This window comes from Melanostigma gelatinosum (genome assembly GCF_949748355.1).
Source record: "Melanostigma gelatinosum genome assembly, chromosome: 6".
NCBI classification, from domain to species: domain Eukaryota; kingdom Metazoa; phylum Chordata; class Actinopteri; order Perciformes; family Zoarcidae; genus Melanostigma; species Melanostigma gelatinosum.
The window spans coordinates 23,083,553-23,108,126 of record NC_136639.1 but is presented as its reverse complement, the minus strand read 5'-3'; the positions used below and the strand labels follow the sequence as shown (position 1 = coordinate 23,108,126).

General features: G+C 44.4%; 1 protein-coding gene across 1 annotated transcript in view; it reads left to right on the top strand.

The window, feature by feature from the left end:
* Positions 1–24,574, top strand: part of arl15a (ADP-ribosylation factor-like 15a) — a 110,573-nt gene that overhangs the window by 59,091 nt on the left and 26,908 nt on the right. The window contains exon 4 of the mRNA XM_079270904.1: positions 6,590–6,798. Within this exon, the coding sequence (XP_079127030.1) occupies positions 6,590–6,798 (209 nt within the window). The remainder of the gene's footprint in view (positions 1–6,589; positions 6,799–24,574) is intronic.

The following is a 24,574-nucleotide window of genomic DNA, read 5'->3' as shown; positions in this document are numbered from 1 at the left end:
TGGCCGAAGGCCAAGAGACCCCAGGACCCCTGTGGTTCAACCACTGTTCTACAAAACTAACTGCAGTACACACCTCAATGCTTTTTCCGCGGTTGAGACAACGCTCTCTTCGCCCGGACCCCCCGTTCTGGCCACAGACGATCCAGCTTTCCCCGCCAGCGCGACGCTGGCCACGAGGAAGCAACGGCCTTCTCCCCTCCTCAAACCCTGTCAGGTCACAAGCCATTTCGCTGGTCGAAACAGCCGTGTTTTCTTTTTCTGAGTTAAGGCCCCTTACTCCGCTGGGATGAATCCGCATCCACGATTCCTTCCCGCTTTTTCTTTTGTGCACACATACCGGCAAGAGGAGGCCGACGAAGCCTCGCTCCTCTCGTGACCGATGATTCCCGGTAAGACGAGCAGCCACGTCGTCTCAGCCGAAGTTAAACGGTACTCCCTGCAGCGAGTACAGATCGGACCCGCGTGAGCTCACACGAGACACGCCACAACGTGACACTTCGACGTTGCAACGAAGCATCGACAAGTAAGATTCTTGGTATCTGGGCATAGCTTAGCTTAAATTAACTTGAGTTTAATTCAGGCCATTCATTTATATGTTGATATTCCCGTGTTTTTTGTGTGTTTAGGTTACTGTCACGTGATACGGAGGTATTGCGCAATCATTACGGAGCAGAGAAGCGCCGCTGTATTTGTGTATTAACTACTATGACTGTTTGCTTGGGATTTATTTTGAGTTATTTCAATTCGTTCTGTTTATTTCTCTCTTCATTAACTCGACTCTGTGAGTGAGCGGAGGTGCGTGGCTTATCACGGCATAAGTTACCGGCAGTTCAAAGAAGACAGCGGTATACTTATGCGTGATAGAACCAGCAAACTCAGGCTCCCTACAACATCGCACGCCGAAGTGTGATGCACGTCGAGTTCTCGCTCCTTTTTCTCTTTCCTCCTCTCACGTAACATGCACACACAGCTCCTATCTCTGCCCCTGGGGGAAACCCCGTTCAAACGATCGCCTCACAACACATGTGTGCATCGGCACACGTGATTACATACAGCAGGCTCGCCGCCATTTTGTCCGAGTCACTCGACTCCGCCATCTGGTGGTAGTTTAGCTGTAGTATCTTAAGGCCCCTCCCCTTTTGTCCGCGTCACTCGACGCCGCCATCTTTGTAGTCTTTAGCTGTACCTTAAAGACTCTCTTACACACACACACAGACATACACCCTCATCCATTTTATTCATTCTTTAGTTTAGGCATATAAAATTGTATGATAACGTTTGTTGGTTGCAATATTAATTGATTTGATCATTTATTATTTTGATTTAATAAACTCTGTTATACTTTAAGGAGCAGTCGTCTGTGATTACTTGTGCATATGTATTTGATGAACCTGTATGTAGTAGCCTGTGCTTGAACTTAAAACCTTCACTGTCACTGAATGTGTAGTCATACGCAGACTATTGACATTATGAGTGACACTAATTATGAGACTTAGTTTTATCGTTTTATCGTTTAATCATTAATAATTGTTACATACATCAATAATTCTATTGATGTCAAGAATTCAGTTTCTTAAATGCTGATAACCCAAACACGCTCCTTTACGTTCCCAACAACGTCTCAGTGAAATCTGAAAGTATAAAACATTTACATTTTTTATAATTCATTTCATCACTGGCTTTTGATAAACAAAGGTGTTCAGTGGCGGAGAAGTAGAAAGGAAAGGTGAAAAGGGAGCAGAGGAATGAGTTCTTACTCCCAGTGCACTTATTTGATTAATGATATGTAGCCGGTCTGCCAGCGTCCCCCAAGAACCATGACGTCATGTTTGGAAGTCCTCCCGTCAGGCCAATAGGTGGCAGAAGCTGCCAACGAGACATTCCACCGTTTCCAGGCAAAGATGAGAGAAACTTCCTACTCAATCTCTCAAGTGCCACTTTGTCTGATAGCTTTCCACTCCAGTGAGAGGTGTGAGTAGAATGAGTGGGGGAGGAAGGAAAGACGGGAGGGAGGGGGAGCACGAGGGAAGGGAGGTAAATGCTTCCAAGAGCACTTCGTGATGCTTTAAACATTTGCCAGCCTCACAGTTTGTCACTTGCTTGGCAGTTACCTTACCGTGAGCAACAATAACACAACAACAGTTCACCAGATTGCAAAAGAAGTAACCTCCCCAGGCGGAGAATGATCGTTTTAACCAGAGAAAGTACCGCCTTGTAAAAAGCAAATGCACGTACTTGCACATGCAATGTGACAAGACCCTTTTGTAGTTGTGTTGATGCGGTGCTGACAAGCTCGATGAGCACGTAGAACAAACATTTTGAGCAGTTAATGGAGAACATGTTGTGGAAAGGACCGCAGTAAATTAACTGATTTAACTGAGTAAATGAAGTGTTTTTAAAGTGTAAGACCAGTTGACAAGATGTGTTTTTTTATATTTTAGAAGATTTCAATCTGAAACTACAATAGCCAATACTGCGGTGTATTTGAGATGCCTTACTAATGAGGAAAATGTCCGTACTGTTTCTGAATGGGCAAATAAAATGAAAACCAGATTATTGTGATTCCATGTTGAGGATAACCTACGATACTACTTCTGCACTTTACATCTATCTATTGAGTACATTTTTTTTTACTTCTGTTGGCTTGAAATTTGTAGATTCCTCAATGAAGTAGATCAGCAGCTGTGGTCAGCTTGTGGTCAGTCAGTCACAATGGATTCCAGTTGTCACAAGAGGAGCAAGATGTCCTAAGGTGCATGAGTAACACGGAGGATGTGACTCGCGTATCATGGCTCTGTGGTGTTGAGTGAGTGTGTCAGCATCAATGCCGAGAAGGCAACAGCAGAAGCTGTCATCTGGCAGTCATTCCTAACCTTATGAAGAACCTTTTTTTTTTCTCTCTCTCTTTTCATGGACTCAATAGTAACATAATCACAGCTTTGCCATAAAAATGAGAAACTGCCCTTTTTATCACTGCTGGGTAAAGAAGGAATGGTGGGAGACGTGCTTGTAATGAGGGTGAGCAAGACGCTCAACTATAGTTTGTGTTGCAGTTCCAGTACATAACTGATTCATAACTGAGTTTTTGATTGAAAAAAATAGTATTCACTGTGAGAGTATTGCCCTGGAATTAGCCTGTTAGGAAAAGTCTCAAGCAGTGAACTGACCCCGCTAAGTGTTTTCCTTCAGGTGAGAAATGGTTTCGTGATTGGGGTTAGCATCTACCAGTCCTACGAAGCAGGTGGGATTTAGCCAGATCCTGAGCAAAGTGTCCTTACATTGTAGGCGAAAGGAGGGCCCGGCAGTGGAAGGAAAGGGAGGTGGTAGCAAACTGGACTGGACTGACTCATTCTGTGAGCACGTAGGTCTCCTCCACAATTTACTTACACTAAAAAATAACGTGTGTGAGCGGATGTTCTTGCTCCAAATTAGCGCACTAAAAGGCTCAGAAATTTCTCAGGGAAATAGGTAGTTTGACGTTCACACAACAAATCTGAGTGGTTTTGGTTTTACCTAAAACACGTGGAGCAAATAGTCTTCGTGCGACACAGTTACATAAAAAGCCAAAACAATTATTATTGTTGGGATCTAAAGGAGCGTGTTTGGGTTATCAGCATTTAAGAAACTGAATTCTTGACATCAATAGAATTATGTATGTAACAATTATTAATGATTATTAATAAAAACGGGGTACCACCCTGCGAACAGGGACCAATAACCAAACGATAAAACTAAGTCTCATAATTAGTAGTCACTCATAATGTCAATAGTCTGCGTATGACTATACATTCAGTGACAGTGAAGGTTTTAAGTTCGAGCACAGGCTACTACATACAGTCTTATCAAATACATATGCACAAGTAATCACAGACGACTGCTCCTTAAAGTATAACAGAGTTTATTAAATCAAAATAATAAATGATCAAATCAGTTAATATTGCAACCAACAAACGTTATCATACAATTTTATATGCCTAAACTAAAGAATGAATAAAATGGATGAGGGTGTATGTCTGTGTGTGTGTGTGTGTGTGTGTATGTCTGTGGGTGAAAAGGAAGGAGAGTCTTACAGCTTACCGCTAAAGACTACAAAGATGGCGGCGTCGAGTGACGCGGGCCAAAAGGGGAGGGGCCTTAAGATACTACAGCTAAAAACTACAAAGATGGCGGAGTCAAGTGACGCGGGCCAAAATGGCAGTGAGACTGCTGTATGTAATCGCATGTGCCTGGGCAGCACGTGATGTGAGGCGATCGTTTGAACGGGGTTTCCCCAGGGGCAGAGATAAGAAAGAGAGAGCAAAGGTGGGAGTCATGAATCAAACTTCTGCGTGCGGTCCGCGTTGTAGTGAGCCTGAGTTCGATGGTTCTATCACGCATAAGTATGCCGCTGTCGTCTTTGAACTGCCGGTAAGATATGCCGTGATAAGCCAAGCACCTCAGCTCACTCACAGAGTTGATTTAATGAGGAGAGAATACTACACGAAGTGTAATAAAACAAATGAAAAGAAATCAAATAAATCCCAAGCAAACAGTCATAGTTAATACACGAATACAGCGGAGCTTCTCTCGTCCGCGAGGAGTTGCGCAATATCTCGATATCACGCGACAGTAACTTAAACACAGAAAAACACGGGAATATCAACATATAACTGAATGACCTGAATTAAATTTACGTTAATTTAAGCTAAGCTATGCCCAGATGCCAAGAGTCTTACTTGTCGATGCTTCGTTGCAACGTTGAAGTGTTCGTGGCAAAGTGGTCCGTTTCCTCGGCAGGAAGGGGGGGGGGGGGGCTGCTTGCAGCGCGGCTGGTAGCGGGCGCTGTGTGTCGCACGGCTTTTGCTGGTGCGGCTTCGGTCCGTCGTGGCGTGAGCTCGTCCTGGAGCGAAACGCAGACGTGAACTATCCTCGCTGCAGGGAGGACAGTTTAACTTCGGCTGAGACGACGTGGTCGGTATGTCTCCCGGTAATCATCGGTCAGGAGAGGATTAGACGTCTTCCTGCCGGAGTGTGCGCAAAAAGAAAAAGGAGCAAAAAGCGGAGCACGGATCGCTGAAGCAGATTCGTTATCGCGGGCTGTTTCGTCCAGCGAAAGGCTTGTCAGGGTTTGAGGGTTTGAGGGGCCGTCGCTTCCTCGTGGCCTCCGTCGTGCTGGAGGGGGGGAGGAGAGGCAGATGTGTCTTCATGTATCCAGGACGAAGGTCCAGGCGAAGAGAGCGTTTGCGTGCCTCCTGCTACCCCGGAGGGAATGTTGGAAAAAGCGTAGAGGTGGGGGAAGCAGATAGTTTTGTAGAACAGGGGTTGAACCACAGGGGTCCTGGGGCCTCTTGGCTCTCGGCCAATGAGATGACTTCAGGACCCATAGTTTTTTGGGGGGGGGGGAATTTACACCCAAGTGTGAAATTCCACCCAGAGGAGGCTTGTTCTCATCAAACTACAAGTCCGGATGAGACCTTTGCTTGAAAAAGTTAAGGCCTGATTCTCTTTGTCCACAGCACATATTGAAGCCATTCGGTCAGACCCCAACATTATTATGTAGTTATATCGTCATTATGTAGTAACACAAATATTTGCTTGGCGTTTGGTGGGAACACGGCATTCTTATTATGTTTGTCAAATTTGTTTTTTTAGGCAGTGTCTTGATGTGCTTTGTTCTACATGTCTTATCATGTTCCAGAATGGATTTCTGTTTCAATATTTTCTAACGTTTAATACTTTATTCTCACATTGATTGCCGACAGTACTAATTATGAATTTAATGGAAATGTTTTTGTGTTGGAGAAAGTGTGGAGGATGAAACTCACACCACAGGGAGAAGGCCGGAGCACGTGTGTCCGGCTGCTTTGTGCAGTCGACACGCTCCAATAAGAAATCTACCAAGACTGGTTTACAATTATAAGGAATTTAATTCCACTGATGCAAGTACGATTACAGTTAAACATTGGAGTACATACTCCTATGAAATATTAAATCAATAAAACCCCATTTGCAAAAAACTCAACTCAGCTCCTCAGGTATAAAAAACACGTCCGTCGTCTGAGAGCCATCACGCGAGAGAGAAAATAAGTCTTTAAATTAAACCTCCCACATATTCGTTCGCGACTCCTCCCCTCCCGTCTATCTCAATTTCTATTGGCTAACTTCCCTACGCACTTCTGTAAACGCCTATCTCCACATCTCTCTCTCCCTGAGCAGCTAACACATTCAAATCCTGTCAGTTATGACTTACTCCCTTCTATGATAATCCTTCAGTATATAAGCTAGACTTCTGCAACTTGGCAGAAGCTTCATGTCTTATTAGCTCCTAATCTTACAACACTTTATGTTTATCTTAATTATGCATTCCCAAAACCCTTATGTTTATGACTAATTATGAATTCTTAATTATGAATTATTAAACACTTTTATTATATCTACTAACTACAGTTGTTTGCTCAAATTTCTTACAAAAGTCTATTTACAAACTGATAATTCTGAGACGATCATGTTTTGTATCATTTGTCATCAGGGGGTTTTCACATGACAACGGTAACATCATAAATGACAATGACTACAATGACACATTTAACGGAACCATATTCGTCTACAGGAGCAGACCACATCAAGAAATATTGGAGTCGTTACTACCAGGGGTCACAGGGCGTAGTCTTCGTATTGGACAGTGCCTCGTCGGATGAGGACCTTGAGGCAGCGCGTAACGAGCTCCACTCGGCCCTGCAGCATCCGCAGCTCTGCACACTGCCTTTCCTCATCCTTGCCAACCACCAGGACAAGCCTGCTGCAAGAGCGCCAAACCAGGTAACCTACTGGAGCCAGTTTACAGTGCTATTACTAATTTATTCCATCCTCTGCACCTCTAACTGAAATGAATGTACATTTTTACTCAAATAAGCACTGCAGCTTCTGCCTCAATCAGAAAAAGCAGTTTTGCTTTTTTTTTTACACAGACCTATACCCACCATGCACAACCCTACACATGGATGGCTCTTTTCATCTGCACTCTAACAACCATACCAGACCTGTTATGTACAACTGTATATAAAGAGTCAAAAGGGGGAGGTTTCAAAGCTGAGCTCTAACTACAGTGGGGATCATAAACAGTCAACATACTTTACAACTTTTTAGTAGTGGTGGTGGTGACATGGGGGGTTGTGATATAGGAACAGTGTTGTTGGAGACAACAACCTAGGTCGGGTCTCTCAAGGTAAATTCTTCCCTTTTGAGGGGCTAAGCTAAAAGTCATCAAAAGATCTCTATCAATCTGTGTTTTGGGAAAAGAGAAACCTCACCCGGAATAGGGAAACAAAGGCCTTTTCCTGCACCCAGCCATTAAGCAGGAGTTTCCAGGTAGGTCCCTTGTGGCTGGTCCCTGGTAAGTCTCAGCCCCAACAAGTGGCATGGGGCTGATGCCATGTGGGTTACCCTATCCAAGTGTTCGGTGTAGGAGACTAGTGCATTGCCAAATGGGTGATGGGCCAAGGTGGACTCCATGGCCTGCTGACCTATGGCTTTTAAAAGTGGCTTTGAGATGTGAAATGTCACCTCTTTGTTGTGGAAGGAGCCGGCGCAAGTACACTATTGCTTTAGCCAAAGCCGATGAGCCCAAATGTACTGTGAGTGTGAACTGGGAATGTCTGGCTGAGGGCCCTTTGCATTAGGTCTCCAACTCTCGCCTCTGCAAGACTTATTTTCACGACTTGTTGGAAGTTGATGATACCCAAGAGTTGTGGCCTGAAGGTCTTCGGTGTCTGTCTTGGCCTGATTACCTGTTAGTAGAACCCACTGTTGAGGGAGGCTTTCAGGTTTCTGAATGACAAGAATGTGGAATCCAGACGGATTGCAGCTTCTGTTGTTGCAGAAGCAAAAACTTGTGTGGGGAATTCATGAAGACAGACTTTTGGTTTGCCTCAACACGATTCAGCCAGTCCGGCCGAGGAGTGGGGGCTTCTCAGCAGGGGAGTAGGATTGCGTATTCCTCTACTGGGGATATTACTGGACTATGTGGAAGGAACACTTGAGCAACTTCTGAACTCGACACCACAGCCTCTGTGGAGGAGGCAAGTTGTAAGACCTGCAAGTTTTATCTTTTTGCCGAAAGTTACAGATAATCAGAAAGCTCCCCAGGGCAATGGTCCAGGGATAGAAGAGCGTCACTGTGAGATTCAAAAGGCTCTGTTGTTGGACTCGGTAGATACTGCTCTTCAGTGTTGTGACATAGTATGCTTAAGTTGTTGGGGTGTTGCACAATCTCAGAACCGGTCGGTTATCAGCCTTAAGACGATAAGGCTCTGGGGGCAATGGGCTATATTTCTGGGGTTCGCTCCTTATGTAGCCTGTGGATCCGGCCTAAGACTTCCTTTTCAGTGCGCTGCTCTTAAGATACGACACAAGAGTTGAGAGACGACTTGTGCGACCAGATTCTTTCTCAAGTAGTCGGTTTTCAAGCACATTTTAAGCTAATGAACATTTTAATTGTCAGACAATAGTCTGTGGGTTCCGAGATTGCCTTTCGTTCAATGCGTTCTGCCTCTTTTGCTCTCCACGCGACGTTTACCTGCTTGAACGTAATTGGTCGATATTACATTGACTGCAAACGGAAACCAGAACGCTTCAGATACCAACATATTGTCCCGTTGCCTACAGATTTGGCATATGAATGCAGAATCTTTTTGCAGAGATTAGGTGTCACACTGCTCATCGTCCTCGTGAAATCTTAGGACAAGGTACTAGAAAGGAGCTTTCAACCGACTGAACAGTGGATCCAGGATGATTGACGTAAGAATAAGGATACTGGGGTAGTGACGGAGAGAACAAGTTGATGGATACAAGTGGCAGAAATGTATTTCTCTTGCAGGGTGGCTTGAACATGCAGACTGAGCTTTGAGAACTCGCTGATTCTTCAAATTGAAGGGACCCAGATAAGTTTGTTTCGAGATCTTAATTCCTTTCTGGCACATCCAGCTGAGAGGAGACCCCAGAGAGAACCAATGCTGGGGGACGTTTGGATCTTCCTGGTGTGGAAACGCCCCAGGATCTGGATGACATTATAATGGACTAAGATGTTCCCGGTTACAATGATTTGGATCTGGCTGAAATGTATTAATTTGTTTTATTGTCATCGTTTGTCTTTGTAGGACTCCATTCATCATTTTTAAGAAAACACGCAGAGCATGTGCTTCCAAGATGTTTGCTTTTTATCGTTGCCGGTAAATGGTCCATGATACAGCCTTCGAGCTCTGGAACACAGTCTTCCCCCCCCCCCCCCATGTTTTTTTCCCCTCATTGAAGTTTTAGATACTGTTGTTATTTGTTACTTGTTTGGTAGATCAACTTCTGTCATTTAATCTTCACAACTAAAGACATGATTTATGATTGATTAGCTCTGAGCACAATTCTCTCAAGTTCCATCCATCTTTTTTGACTGAGCTGTCTTTAGACTTTGCTCTTCTGTATGTTGACTGAGTAGGAAGCGATGCACTTCTGACGGGGCGTCTTATCAGAACTTGCCCACACAGAACCCTCATGATCACACATCTTTTGTTCCAGTCTTATTTTACTCTTCTCTTTTGTCTTAAGTAAGTTTGCCACCAACAGACAGGATGTAATAGTTAGAATATAGTAGAAATGTCTCGTAGTAGTCATGAAGTAGTAGGTCATGTCACCACCTCCCCTCAGGACAGAATGAATCACCGCTTGTGGAGGCAGGAATGAAATACAGCGTAACTAGGGTAGTCTCTCTCGCTCTCTACCCCCCCCCCCCCCCCTTGCTAGCCTTGCTCTACCACTCTACCTCCCTCACAGAAGGAGCCTCTTGGAGTAGGATGTTATGGATAGCATTCGCTGTGTGATGCTCGCTCATATTTCAAAAACCTGGAACCTCACTTTCCTGCGCATGCACACACACACACGCACGCACGCACACAGATATATACACACACATGCATCATCTGCAGAGGCCTATTTAATGTTTCTCAAGGATAACAAAGATGGATGCCTGTAGAGAGGACCATCTGCGTTTCCTGGCCTAGACCACCGGTGTTGCTGCTCCTCTGCAGTGGGAAAGGACAGGGAGACGAGTTCTGTACCCGGTTCTGTCTTGACCCAAGAAAACCCATGACTTGACTTGAGTCAGTTTAACTAATCAGTATGGATTGGAGTCACAGAACCGCACTAATCTCATCACCACAGCTGGTCTCGTTGTTGGCCCTCATAACGCAGCCAATCAAACCAGTGTGTATGCCGCCCACACTATCCACAGGTCCTAGCGTGATGTGTCATCTGCTATACTTGACCCACCATTGCATCAGTCTCTGGAAGTATTGACTCGTCTGAACTGTTTGCAAACACAGATGACCCGTGAGACCGGCTCATGTCGCCTAAAGGCCTTTTTTCTTGCAACGCGTCGGGAGGGTCGTTCCAGTTCATAATGAGTGACTTACATAAACAGAGATGAGCGGGCCGGCAGAGGAAGCTGAGGTTAGTACTGAGGCAGTGGATTTCATACTGTGTCTATTTGTATCATTACATGTCTCGTCCATGTTGCCATTTTGTATTTGTCTGCAACGTCACACTCTTTCTTACATTCAACACATTAAAAGCAATCCATACAGCATGATTGTAGCTTTTTCTTTCAAATTGTAATACATCTATTTCAACATCTACAATCAAACAGCTATAAGTCTTAACACAAGGCTTTAAAATATGCTGTCAGTGGTGACAGACATCCTTGATTCATTCATTTGATTCTCTAATAATGCACTTTACCGAGTCTCTTGGTTGGGTTGTGGGTACAAGAGAGATACTCTTACTTGGCATAGTTTTCTAAGTGTTTGTATATTCTTTGTAATCCATTTGTGTGTTTGAAATTACACGGCCATTAAGGAGTGTCACCATGCTGGCATGTGGATATTATCATCTGACTCACGGCTGTGTCATTGACAGAGCTCAGTGTTCAGTGACTCACCAGTAATCTCTGATAAGACCAAACAACATTTTAAGAACTACAAAATAATTCACAGACTCCGCCTCTTCTCTTAAAACCTCACTTCTTTGCCGTACTGTAAACTGTGTCTTGACCTCGCTGGTTTCTGACAAATGCCTCCGGGTGATGTCGTGCTGTTGAAAATACGATAGAAACAGGAGTGGAAATAGGAAGCCCTCTCAACCACTGGGGAGTGCAATAGGGCAAAGCCTCCATATGTTAAGCAAACATTTGCTTTAACAGCCGCAGAAGTCTCGTGCTGGAGTTTATTTTCAGTTCTCCCCGGGTTCCCATGCGGTCGCTTTAAGTTCACTTACAGAGGAGCTTTCTCCTCTGTTGTAAGACTTTGCATCTTGCAAACATATATTAGAAACAAAGTATGCTCGGCATTATTTAGACAGCATACCGATGCAAACGATCAAACCCTTGAAGATAAAACAACTGACTTATTAACAGGTACTTATTCATGCAGAGTGGTGCTTAAAGAAACATAGGAAGGCTGTCTGCAGCCCACGGTGGCGTTGTGTGTTTCCATGGAGTGCTGTGGTGACGGTACATCCAGATGTCTGTGCCAGTAGCACCCTGTGGATATTTCAGAACATGAAGATTTCTCAGCTTTTTGTCACACGGGAAACTCCCCCAGAATCCACAAAATGGCAATACCAGCTTTATTATATTAATGTATTATGGTGTATATGTTTTCAAGGTATTTGACTTTGTTGCAACAATAACAGCCTCTATCTACTGTAAGAAGCCATCGCATACCTCATCACTAAAATTGTGAATTCAGGTTTGCCCGTAGTTCTCATCCTCAATAAAATGGAGATGCTCTTGCTAGTTGTGGCGACTGTTAAGGCCCTAACTTGTGTGCGGTTTGTCTCCAGGAAGTTTGGGAATATTTATGTCTTCACATTACTTATTGATAACGGTTGTCAAAATGCTCTACCGTGGAGCCCAGTTGCTTAATATTAAATGAAAGTTTTCTCTAAAAGTACCACGGTACATGTCAGAAACAGGTGGCGAACCACTTTTAGCCCCGTGGTCCGGTTGTAAGTGCAGCGCGTCTCCTCGGCTATGCCACTTCCTATTTCCTCTTTTTTTTATATATATATCGTCCTTTTGGAAGCATCGCGGCGAGACCTCTGAATGAACCCGAGAAAGTGTCAGATCATGCACAACGTGTGCAGCTGCAGCTACACTCATCACATACACTGACGCTCATTTATTTAGGTTATCTGGAGTACGTGGGCCTGCACTGTGAATTACCTCTCTGATGAATTGGTAACAGTATATTTAGTATATTTATGCACTTAAAAAAAACGTAAAATGGAGCATAAGAGATGTTTTTCTGGTACCAGAAACCTGTTTTTAAGTCCAAGTAAATTTGGCTTCACCGGGTTGATGTCCTCTGTTCCTCAGACATGTTCAGCTTGTCCCAGCTGCCACATCGATACCATCGGTACAGCCTCGTCTGTGTCCGCGGGACCCAGATATTTTCACACGCACATGTAACCTTTAAAGGTCTCTTATAAGACGCCATATATATACCTAGTATGTTATGTATCCTTTCACTATTTATTAGAATGTCCATTAGCTTTTTACTCAGTAAACAAGTCCTCCTGAGGGTCAGCACACATTGCTTTGAGATGTTTTGGGCCAGTGGAGCTACTTCACTGGAACTTTTGCTCCATAGAGGCTTTACACTCATTAGGTCATCACCAGGCTAGGAGATTAACACTGTACAAATACTGTACGTTTGAGAGGAGGTGCATGTTTCCATAAGTTTGAGCTGTCTTAAAAAGTCAATTGAAGTGGCAGATGATCATCAGAGCAATATCCCGTTGCAAATTGGAAAGAATCCTCTCTTCATGTTCTTGGCCTTTTATATATTCTGCAGATATGAAAGTCAAGTCATCTGAGAGTATGAATACTTAACTGACTATGTTTAAGATTACTGTAATCCGTAACACTTTGAAAAATAACCCTTTTTTTTTTAACCGTCGTGACCTTTGATCCGCCATAACAATTTTGCTCCGGAAAAGCTCAGCCCGGTTACGTCCTCTGTTAATCCCCCGTGAATCGTTTAAACGATTGAAGCATGTCTAAATGTTTATTGGACTGGTCAGTCTAAATTAAAACAAGAAGTCACGCGTGAGCTTTTTGTATATACCACGTGTGATGCATGGATTTAATGCTGCAGGTCTTCCAGAGTAAACCGCAGTGGAAGTTCAAATAAAGAAGTCAAATGTTAAAATACGGTGATACTTAGCACTGTTAACAACTGTCATTGAAATAGCAAACCACAAGAATGGAATATACTGTACATATAATTATTTAGATCAGGCACAAGTATATTCACTTTAACTGTTTTTATGTTTGTCAAATCTGAACCCTTTAGCCTCACTTGCTTTGCATCTTTCCTCAGCACATCTTCTTACACGTCCCACATGGAATTTAAAAGGATGCAGTTTGTAAACACGAAAGCACACATTCCCTCGGACAATTATTCAGTGGCGTATGATGTTACAACCACGGATGGAAGTCCCTAGAGAAAGCCATTGTGCCGGTCGCCGAGGGGCCCGTACGTGATCTAGATTGCAGAAATCTGATTAGGGCCCACAGATGAACGGAATTATGTATCGCTGCGGACTTTTTATTTGCACATGTATTATTGGATCTTTCAAAACAACTTTCTCCATCTGGCGGCAGCTGCGTCGCAGGTTCTTGCTTCTTGTGAAAGTTTTTTAATAAGCGGCGCCCCTGAGGTCTGAACCCGATTGCCGGCTTCCTCTGGCGATGACACTGTACACAAATGACGTCCCCGTGCTGGCCTTCTTCTCACAGCCACCGCTCTGTTGACAGAACAAGGCGGCCCGTTTCCTTTTTTTCCGGGGCACTCCTTGTTTACGGTGTCACGTTTGTGACTCTGGGTGAGAAAAGGTGGCGGCGGACGGGGGGACGCAGCTCAGCGGGCCTGTTGAGGGCCTCACTGGGGCCCTCTGTGCTGGTGCAAGTGTTTTTCAGGGGCGGGGCGGGTCTGGAGGAGGGCAGGGAGGAAATGTGGGACAAAATTCCTCGTTGACATCAATCTCCTGCCGTTGGGGGGCCCAAGGAAGCCGTGGAGGAGCGGAGGGGAGGGCACCCTGTTGATATAACACCTCAACAAAGCAGGTCTGTTTGGATGGATGGCACTAATGGACTGCGTCCACGAGGGGCTCTTGTTTTCAGTGTTAGCAGGGAGAGGTAGATGGGGTTTGTGTTATTCGAGGGAGAGATAGAAGACAGAATTAAACTGATGAAGAATGCAAAAACAAACAAACAATGGAGCCCTGGAGTGACTCACAGAGAAGGGGAGAAAGTAAAGGGGGGGGTGGGGGAACTCGTGTGAAAACGGGGAGAGAAGATGATGAAGATGGAGGAAGAAAAGACTGGAAAAGGAGGGAAAAGGGCGAGGCCGTTATAGAACGACGTAGACTGCTCCCCTCCAAGATCGAAGACAGAAGCATTGAAACATTGCGGTCAATGTCACCAAATGACTGAACAGGAAAAGCACCTCCTCATGCTCTCTTTCACACTCTCAATCCGTCACTCACACTCATATACACACACACCCACACACACAGAGTCAATCCACCCCCGTTCTGCTTTCGTCCATTGTGAGGGAAAACAGTGCCTGGTATGAATTTGAAGCACATCTGTTTCCAGTGTACCAAAGCCCAACGTGACGCCGCTTATGCATTGCGACAAAAGTCCCACCGCACAGAGCGAGCAGCCGCTCCAATGCTTCACACGCTCACAGGGACGTTTTTCTGTGTCGTGCCAGCGACAAGAGAATGAAGCCCATCGCGGAAGGTGGGCCTTAAGTAAACATCCAGCTCTCGGTCGTCTCGATTTCTGGGACGCAAATGGTCGTCAATCATCAATTCGCCATGTTTTGACAGAGATGGATGGGCAGACACACGCGCGGGCGTGTTGACGCAGACGTTATTTTGTTTCACGTGTTCCATGTTTTCTGCCTTCAGCTGATCCTAGAAGGAATCATTTCCCCTCATAAAAGAAAGACCATTTCCTCTAGGCCACTGTCAACCGGCGTTGACTCAATCACAAGCCGAGAACATCTCCTTACTTGTTCGTAAGACAAGCCTATTTCCTGCTGTGGGTCAAGGGAAAAGCCTCTCGGAGGCCGAGTTCTACTGTAAACCGCCGTGCCTTCCCACAAAGCTTAGTGTTAAACTCTAAATTATCACTACGCATGTACTTTCCTCATAAAAGCACTGGTTTACGTTCTCTCCGTTCTGACTCAATATAGTCGTTTTAAGTACAGTCGGCGAATATCTGCATGAGCTTTGGAGCGTGAAACTATATTCCGCGTTGTAACACTTACATACTGTGTATGTCTGAGTGTGTCAGAGGAACACGCACTGAGGGGGGCGGGGGGGGGCAGATAATGCAAGGAAGCATTGCATGTCTACTGAAATGCCATCTGACGATTGGTGAAGTGAGACTTTGCATCTGCACCGCACAGATGAAGTCACCATTGGGTTTAACCCTTCATTCACATGTTTCTGATTTGTACTCACTCTGCGTTTGTGGTGTGTCCTTTTACTGCTCTGTGTTTTTAGGCTGCACATAAACTCTTATTAAGATTTGTATTCAAAGTCTGTAGAGGGTTTCCAGCTATATGTCGGATCACTCTCATTGATAAAACATTAGAGACAGGAAGTTTTAAATCCCCGGCCTCTCTAACCCTCTCTCCCACCCCCTTTTCTAGTGTTTTATTTGGTATTTGCTATGAACTGTAACAGTTCGGAGAACTTTAAAAAATATGTATATATCCCTGAATGACAAATAGTACATCTCCTGTACCTTGTTTTGGTAGTGTACGCACAGCTTCATGTAAAAGATGCACCCATAGGGCAAGTCTTTCAAACCTCGACTCATCCTTCTATCCCTTCCCGTGTTCTCCTTTCCCATTCCTCACTTTTTAAACTCCCCCCACGATAAGAGTATAAAAAACGTACTCCAGCATGTGAAAACGTGTAGCCCGATTCAATGGAAGGCGTGTTTTCTGGGGGGGAACAGCCATCGCCAAACTCCACAGCTGAGTGGCTTTTTCCTCCAGCAGCCAGTTTGTGTTCTCCTGTGGTCCGCAGGAATGTGGCTCACTCAATGATGGAAAACCCACAACCAGCGAAGTGCTTCTCCCCCCCCCCCCCCCCATGCAAGAGGTCTCATTCGACCAATGCAGTGTCCCCCTTTCCTTCACAATAGAAATCAGAGAGCACTTGCACGGCAGGGGTGGGTGAAATATATCACTGTAAGACAGGTGTGAAGTTATTATTAATGGAGCCATCGTGAAGGTTTGTATTTCTGCATGCCTGATTTTTTTTAATTAGCTTTTGTGTGTATGCTTCTTTAATTTTACACATTTTGATGAAGCATATTGAAATGCACATGTTTTGTTCTATTGCTGGACCCCTATCCTATGTTCACCAGTGTCACAGTTCATTTTGGTATTTCACACCCAATTAATGAAGATGTCCCGCTCTGTGATTGGTGGGACCGCCAGTGACAGCTATAGGTGAGGCCACCGCCAGAGAATGGCTGGGTCACGCTGGAGGGAAGTAGTCGGCCAGCCTTTTCGGCTCTATTACCAGGCTTCCTGAAATAAAGTGGGAGGAGCGGGGGGGGGGGCACGGGGCCCCCCATGTTTGATCATTGATCTCCATGACCCCATGTGAGGGGTTTTAATCTCTCGGGTTTGACCTCTTCAAGGATTTTTCTTTTTCGGAAGGAGTGATGTTGACTAGGAACTATCTAGCGAGTGAGGATGCGGCGGGGAAAGTGACGGGGTGGGGGTGGGGGGGATTCCACCCGAGCGGAGATACGGGGTGGGGTGGGGGGGCTAATGAGCCAGGAAGGTGCATGGATGCTACGTGTGTACAAGTGTTTTTTCTGACAGCTTAACCACAGATACTCGCACATCAGTACATTTCTTCATCAAAGTTTATATAGGCCTAGCGCACCCACGCTTGAGCTTTTGTTGTCTCGCACAAACACGTCTCTTCTGTATGGGTTTTTTATTGAGCAATTCGTCATCTGCATCATGTTGTTTAGACAAATATGCCTCCACTCCTTTTTTTTTTTTTGTCCCCCCCACACTTTCTCTTTACTTCCTTTCAAAACCCTCGGAGCTGATACAACTTAAAGGTACAACTCTATGCACCAGTCAGGTCATTGATATTCAGCTGGTATAAAGGTGATTTTCCATTCTAACTCCACCCGCTGAACACGAGGCCTTCCTCTGAGGATGTTCTTCCATCATGCAAATTTCTATCTCTATCCCCAAAGAAGATTTAAGGCTAACTTTCCTCCAGGCTTTGGGCCTCAAGTGTCCCAAGGCACTGCTCTCCATGACAATAAGAGGATAATGCTGTCTGTGTCTTCAGGGCTTAAACCCAATGTTGTGACAAGACGGCCAGACTGCAGCCTTTCACATACATCCGCACCACGGTTGAGCCGCTCTACGCACTAAACCTTTGGCATTGCCCATATCAATGATGGGGATAATGGTCTGTGGGGAATATTACTATAATATTTTTATGTCCAGTGTTTTTAGTTTTGAGTTGTGTGTAGGTCAATAGTGATAATGCATTTCTTCAATTTAAAGCATATTTTAGACACTTTGTCACATATATGCGTCTCTTTTGGCCAGATTTCAAATCTGATTACAAACTGACAAAAACACCGGAAGAAGAATAACTTACTTTCGCTAAAACAATTAACAGTTAGCAAACCCAAACACATGAATCACTTGTATTTATGTGTGGCGAGTGAGACAAAAGTTTGATCGTCTTCACAGGCTCTAACCCATACAGATCATTCAGCGGTTGAACTGATCCCGGATCAGATGAATGCATGAAGTGTTTGCCTCATTTAACAGTACACACCAGAAATGTTGATGCAATTTCAAGGTGTATTACCGGTTTCTTCAAAGTTTGGACATTTTTGAAATAGAACCAATGTAGCACGGCCTTTAGCTTTATGTGAGACAATTATTATGCAAGTAACTACTGTTGGGGCTAAAACTCACACCCCACAGAGAGAAGGCCGGAGCACGTGTGTCCGGCTGCTTTGTGCAGTCGACACGCTGCAATAAGAAATCTACCAAGACTGGTTTACAATTATAAGGAATTTAATTCCACTGATGCAAGTACGATTACAGTTAAACATTGGAGTACATACTCCTATGAAATATTAAATCAATAAAACCCCATTTGCAAAAAACTCAACTCAGCTCCTCAGGTATAAAAAACACGTCCGTCGTCTGAGAGCCTTCACACGAGAGAGAAAAAGACTTAAATCAAACCTCCCACATATTCGTTCGCGACTCCTCCCCTTCCGTCTATCTCAATTGCTATTGGCCAATTTTCCTACGCACTCATGTAAACGCCTATCTCCACATCTCTCTCTCTCCCTGAGCAGCTAACACATTCAAATCCTGTCAGTTATGACTTACTCCCTTCTATGATAATCCTTCAGTATATAAGCTAGACTTCTGCAACCTTGGCAGAAGCTTCATGTCTTATTAGCTACTAATCTTACAACACTTTATGTTTATCTTAATTATGCATTCCCAAAACCCTTATGATTATGACTAATTATGAATTCTTAAACACTTTTATTATATCTACTAACTACAGTTTTTTGCTCAAATTTCTTACACTACGTATCATGGACCTGACCCTGTTGGGCCCATAGACTGTATATAAAAAGTGGGCATAGACATCGTAACGTCACCCATTGGGTTGTGGATCCCCGTTATGAAGCCTCGAGTTCGGTGATTTTTGCCATCTTGGAATATGGCCGTCGCCATGTTGAGTTTTTGCATCCGATAAACGGTACTTACCATATTTGGAATGTGGAGTGACGTAGAGATGCCGGATACGTCATTGGTAGCGGCAGCGGCCTGTCAAAGTTAGCCCGCCCCAAAGCATACTCCTCTGGTCTATTTGATTCTAAATTGACCATAATTTACTAAATGTTATTCTATCCTTGCTGTTTGCTTGGCAGTGCGAGTCTGATTATTTATGTATAGTTTATATATAATTAATGATAAATAAATGCATATATAAATACAGGCTGATGTTTGTTTATCTCTGGTTCAATGACCATGTGATGGGTCATTGAAGGAGCACAGACTGAAAGTGGTCGTAGTTATCGTGATGTCACTCACTGGTTTGGTGGACTACCATTTTGAAGCCTCGACTTGGGCGATTTTGCCGTCGCCATCTTGGATTACGACCGTCGCCATGTTGTTTTTTTCACAACCAATGAACGGGCCAAGTACCATACTTGGAGTGACTAGAGATGTCTCATACGGCTCTGGTAACGGCAGCAACCTGTCAATCACAGTAAGCCCGCCCTAACGCATACTCTGCTTTATGGTCTACGTGACTCTAAATGGACCATTTACTAAATGAACATCATGTTGTATTGAAGAAGACTTGACACTAGAGATTGAGACCATAAACTCATGTTTACTGAGGTAATAAATCAAGAGAGAAGTAGTCATTTTCTCATAGACTTCTATACAATCAGAGGAGTCGCCCCCTGATGGTCAGTAGAGAGAATGCAAGTTTTAAGACACTTCCACATTGGCTTCACTCGGCAGAACAGAAGGAGGCGGTTGCCTCTTGGTTGGGCCACAAGATGTTCCCATTACCTTGAGTTATTGTTGTTAGAAAAACAGCTGTAAACAGTGAGTCAAATACAACTTTGTTGTTGCAGAGCAACAGACAATCAGGCACTGGGGATCAAGAACATTTAGTACAATTCTGAACGCACTTATTCCTCTAGCAGACTCTGGATGATGTCATTGTTTGTGACTGATTTCCCAAGCAGTCCTTCATGTAAGATCTGTTCAGCTGATTAACATCCAAAACACCCAAGGGTTGGAGCAACCGACAGATTCAGGTGGTCCGTTGGATTTGATTACAGGGAATAACGCACACACACAGTTGTTTTGAAACCCGTTTTGTGCTAAATGACTTCTGAGAAAAGAATCATTTTCAGCCGTCTTTGCTTTGATTCATGTGTTGCTGACATAGATCACGGTTTTATTGAGGTCACTATGTTTTCCTCTCTTTGTACTTGCTCCCTCCCGGTGCAATTAACAACTGATGAGAAGGTGTTTTTGGTGCACTCTTTATTTTGAGGCTTTCATGTGGATCGCAGAAACATCTCCGTGTTTTGTGAGGAGAAGAAACACCACGGCAGGAAGACCGAAGCGGAGAGGAGACGGGACTGTTTTCATTTGAGCGTCTTTGGTATTCAGGCCAGATAATTAAGTCGCTCTTTTAACTCGTCTCTTCTGCGAGTCCTCCAGATGCGCCCGGGTGTTTGTCAGACAAGTGTGTCGCTCCAACACGCTCCTCCGTCCACGAGCAGCTGTGCGGATGTGCGCATTTCATGCGTGCACGCGCGGAATATCAAACGGTCATGTTTTACATCAACAAGCCTTTCCACCCGTAATCTCCCTTTCCTCGCCGTGTCACACTCCCACACACACGCCATGGTGTTTCGTGTCACACTCCCACACACACGCCATGGTGTTTTGTGGTCAATTCGCCGCTCGCCCTCAGGAATCCAGCTGCACCACGCGCCAGTACAAACACACAGACGCTGTGGTCTCCCTCTCCTTTACCGTCCTCAGCTGGAAAGGTTTAGCAAAAAACAACCAACTTGCACAAGATCCCTGGGAAGGGAAACCGTGGAGGATGGATTTGATGTGAAGAGGAAAACCGCAGCGCTGGGTGAATTGTGATAATGACAGACAGAACACTTCCTGGCTTCTTGTTTTGAGGGGAGATACTGATCTCAGGCCGGTGTTACCTAGGATGCTCAGTGTAGCCAGCCGCGGAGATTATGCTCGACGAGGCTGAGGGAAGGGCGAGAGGTCAGAGGAAACACCAAGCTGCAAATGAAAACAGTATTGTGGCAGGACGTCAGTCCAATACATCATTAGTGTCCACGTTTATGATATGAGGTGAATGAAGCGCTAAGCGCGGCAGTCTATTGGTTAACCACAAAGTGACTTTGACTGCTGTCTGTCTCTATTTGTGGATCTTAAAGAGAAAACTAAACCCCAGAGTTTTGCCTGAAGGACCTCTGCCCCCGAAGTTGTTGTTTTTTTAAAAAGTGCCTCTAGAACCATGGACTGTATCGAAGTAGTGGACGTAGTCATCATGATGTCACCCATTGGTTTGTAGACTGCCGTTTTGAATCCTCGGTCACATGCAGGTAACATTAGCGATGCCATACAGAATTTGATCATACGAACAGGCTAATACATGAAAGCTAATCGTTTAGGTCATTGTTTATCTGCGAATGTATTTTTGAAGATTTTTGAACTTTTTGTATTGCTGTTCAAGAAAGACTTTATTTACATACAAGAACAATAAAGCAATGTCGATTCTTTTCTTAATTGATTGTCTTTTTTTCTCACAAAACAATCACAATGAACCCATAAAGGCATCGATGAGGAACTTAACCCATAAGCAGCATCGATAAGAGTACTAGTATCAATAAAATCCTAATGATACCATCCCTATTAGAGGGCATATGCATATTTATACTACAGTACTTACAATCAAATTCACACAAAAATTTCAAGATTAGGGCCTGAATCCATCAACAACACTCCTAAACAGCCACATTCATTGGTTTTCAGCTGAAAAAGGTGGTTCAGGGATTCACTTACTCTTTAAGTTACAGCCCAGATTCAGGGTTGTAAATGGAGAACCTTTTGAGTGAACGCTGCTGTTGTATTAACACTTTTTCGTGAAGTCAGCAGTGCTATCTTAAACTGGTACAGGCCCTGATAATGAATCAAACATCTGAGTGGTCCGTCAGAGTTGCAAGTAGCAAGGCTATATGTGTTGGCCTCCTCCCGTGCACTGCAGTTTGTGTATCGTTTCCCAAGCTGACTTCCCATGCATGCTACACACGTATATTGCCGTAATGATGCTCTCCACTCTGCACTCTGTCCAAAGCCTCCGCGTTTTAGCGTCTGCATTCCTTCATGGCACAACCACCTCCAGATGTTATCCTCCTGTACTGTACCCATGTACACATTTCTTTTGGCTGGGAAACCCTTGGTTGGGTTGGATTTCCCTCCATGAAGCCCTTTTATTTGCCAATGTTTTCATCTCTTCAAAAAGACTTTCGACATGGGAGTCCCTTCAACAGAGCATTCTGGATAAAACATTAAGGGAACCGGGCCTCGCAAACAAACTCTCTCACTGCCCTAAAAATAAGAGTGACAGCTTGAGATATATGGCTGTGTAGTTTTATAAAAACCACGAGAAGAACTGAACAGGTCACAAGACCGGCACGCCTTCAAGCTTTTCTGCTATCGTACTATGCAGAAGGGATGTACTCTGACATGCATTAGTCACCATAAATTCTCGTAATGACTGCAATGTTCTGTTCATATTAGACCACAAACTCCACTCTTCGTCTAGAATCACCCTTTGTGATTAACTACCGCTATAACTAATATCAGGATCCACACACTTTTTCTATATTATATCCAAGAGTTACATCCTTGCTTCCCCGGTCCGTCCTGCAACCAACTTACCCCCTGTGATGAGCAGACATGACTGATCTGCGAGCTTGTCAGGTACCATCAGTGCAAATCCGGAGCCATGTGACGCCGCCGGCGGCTTGCCAAAAGCTAATTGTGCTAATTGCCGAGCGCCAATCCTGTAACGAGGCTTTGAGGGGCGACCCACCGGCAGAGATGAAAGCGCTCAGATTTGTCTTGTGTCAAGGACTTGCGGGTAATCGGCACGTCCGTTGACCTTCGGGCCAGGAGGGCAGGACCGCAGCGCCGTGGCCAGTCTGTGTGTGTGTGCGTGTGTGTGTGTGTGTGTGTGTGTGTGTGTGTGTGTGTGTGTGTGTGTGGGTGGAGAGGGGACAGGGGACAAGAACTGGAGGATCCACCCGCAGAGTCTTCCCAGACATCAGTCTCTGAAGAGTGACGATGACATTATTACAGCTTGTGTCTGAAACAAATGGTTTATCCTCAAATCCCTACACGCGCTGCAGGTTTTAATTATTTTTGGTAACACTTCCTTAAAGACTATAAAACACGGCCTGGCCATAGACCTGAGTTGTGTGTATCTGAAGCCAGTCCCATGCTTTGGTCTGTGGAAAAGAGTGGAGTATATATAATCCAGTCTCAGGACTGATAGATGAGCCCAGAAACCAGACAGAAACTCTCCCAAGGGCTTTAACAGTCACCAGGTCATTTTACTTTTGCAGCTTTAGTCGTCTGATAGCCTTAGCTTGGGGGTGGAGGGTGGGGGGGTGTTTGGTGCTGGCTGTCTACGATGGAGACTCGGTTTAAAAAAAACGATGAACATATGCCTCTGTTTACTCCTTCAGCTGTTTGTTAGTTGTCTCGAGCTCATTCTAGCTTGAGAACACATCCTATTTCCAGAAATCCTTTAGTCAATGTTCATACTGTCTGGAAACCTGTTCAGGTTTTTTTTTTTATAGCCCTCACGATGTCTTGTCTGTCTTTAAGCACAAGACAAATCTGACGAGAGAGATTCAGTTTGCCATCAAGAAATGTTACGTAATGCCCACGTTCTGTATGTCATTCTGACCTCGGTACACAACAGATTTGTGATGAACATGTGCATCCACTCTGTTAATCATCCAATCATCTCATAACATCAGAGTACATATTTAAACATATATTGTATGCCGGAAATGTGACGGTCAATGGTTTCATGACTGATAACTGCAGCTTTTGGCTTCAGGTGACCTGGGACGTGTTTTTTTTTTTACTCTTGTTAGGCAATCTGATTGCGTGTCGGCTTTGCTAGATACAGTGCCACAAAAACACACGCACACACACACACCACTTAACTTCCTGTTTGTCATCAGATATTCTGGGACGGATTACTCTCGACTTTCCCGATAGGGGGCAGCCCAGAACCCAAATAGCAAGTTACTCCACGAGCCCGGTATGACTCTTATGGAAGTCATGAAGTGTGGGTGTTGCTGGTGTTGTCGGAGTTGTTAATGAGCTCTACAATGTCTGACCTCTTCAAGTGTATTCTTTTCATGTACAACCCCTGCAATGTAGGTGGTACTATGCTCCGAGTTACTGTAACATACTGGCCCTTATCCACAGGGTTCTTGTTGTGACTCACTGTACTTTACTCACTATTTGATTGAAAACATGTTACATTTCATCACACATTAAATAAACCCCAACTGTCAGTGATCCGAAGTTTGGCTCTGGTTTTGGATGATTTAATTAAATATTGCATCTAAGTGATTGAAATGTATTTTACTAGTTCCCATTGTACTGTAATCAAGTGTGAAATACAATATTACCTAATTAGAGCAGATTTATTCTGCATACCTGAGTTGAATAATGTCTGGAACTTGATACACGCCTGTATCCACCCATCCACATAATACCGTCATTACTGTGCTGCTCTGCACTAAGACGTATGAGGCATTTCCACTCGACTGGAATGGCAGTGATTGTATTTTAAAATGTAACCAAGCAGA